At 38.1% G+C, this 653-nt stretch overlaps 1 protein-coding gene across 1 annotated transcript; it reads left to right on the top strand.

Annotated features, from left to right (window-relative positions):
* Positions 1-183: 183 nt before the first annotated feature.
* On the top strand, positions 184-646 carry LOC116175300 (trypsin alpha-like). Its single transcript, XM_031493376.1, has 3 exons — positions 184-262; positions 316-487; positions 539-646. Exons 1-3 carry the CDS (start codon positions 217-219, stop codon positions 624-626), a joined length of 306 nt encoding a protein of 101 aa, XP_031349236.1. The 5' UTR covers positions 184-216; the 3' UTR covers positions 627-646.
* Positions 647-653: the final 7 nt, after the last annotated feature.

Genomic DNA, 653 nt, shown 5'->3' with positions numbered 1-653 from the left:
CTTTAATTTGTTTTTCCTTACTAGTATTTTTGTGTATTTTTAATAAAAATCGTTCGAAGCCTTTATTGCTAACATACTATATTGGTGTATTATAGAAATAATTGCCAAAAGACTACGAATTGAATACACATATTAATTCCCTATGTTCGACTTTGAGAGTGGACACCCGGTATATATAGTTCGTGCAATTTATTTTGAATCAGAACATATACGACCATGTTCCGATTACTATTTCTTTTAACCGTAGTCACTTTCGCCTCAGGTAAGTTATCCTATTTTTACAAGTTGTATGTTTAAAATTGCAATTAATACCAGGTGCTAGGCTGTACGCACCTCCGAGGCTGGATGGTAAAATTGTTGGCGGAAAACCCGTCAAGATTGAGGAATATCCATACCAAGTTTCTTTGCAATATTACGGCAGTCATATTTGTGGGGGTTCCATTATTGGACCAAACAAAGTGCTTACTGCGGCCCACTGTACCAGCGGGTATGAGAGACCTGTTTTACTGAATGCTCGAGATTAACGAATATTTTACAGCTCATCTGCCAGCTCATTATCATTTCGTCACTCCAGCACCTACCGAGGTTCTGAAGGTGTCGTGATCAAGGTGGCTAGTATTGCATAGAATCCAGCCTACAATCCATCTACAATT

The sequence above is a fragment of the Photinus pyralis genome, unplaced genomic scaffold (assembly GCF_008802855.1).
Source record: "Photinus pyralis isolate 1611_PpyrPB1 unplaced genomic scaffold, Ppyr1.3 Ppyr1.4_LG6_unordered_Scaffold4848, whole genome shotgun sequence".
Lineage (NCBI taxonomy): Eukaryota > Metazoa > Arthropoda > Insecta > Coleoptera > Lampyridae > Photinus > Photinus pyralis.
Note: the sequence above shows the minus strand (reverse complement) of the source record. Positions and strands in the feature narration are given on the sequence as shown.

What these genes read in the sequence shown, in the direction of transcription:
- LOC116175300 (XM_031493376.1), top strand. Translation starts at nt 217, where the DNA reads ATGTTCCGATTACTATTTCTTTTAACCGTAGTCACTTTCGCCTCAG. An exon ending in CGTAGTCACTTTCGCCTCAG is followed by an intron (nt 263 to 315) that starts GTAAGTTATCCT and finishes AATTAATACCAG; the next exon opens with GTGCTAGGCTGTACGCACCT. An exon ending in GCGGCCCACTGTACCAGCGG is followed by an intron (nt 488 to 538) that starts GTATGAGAGACC and finishes AATATTTTACAG; the next exon opens with CTCATCTGCCAGCTCATTAT.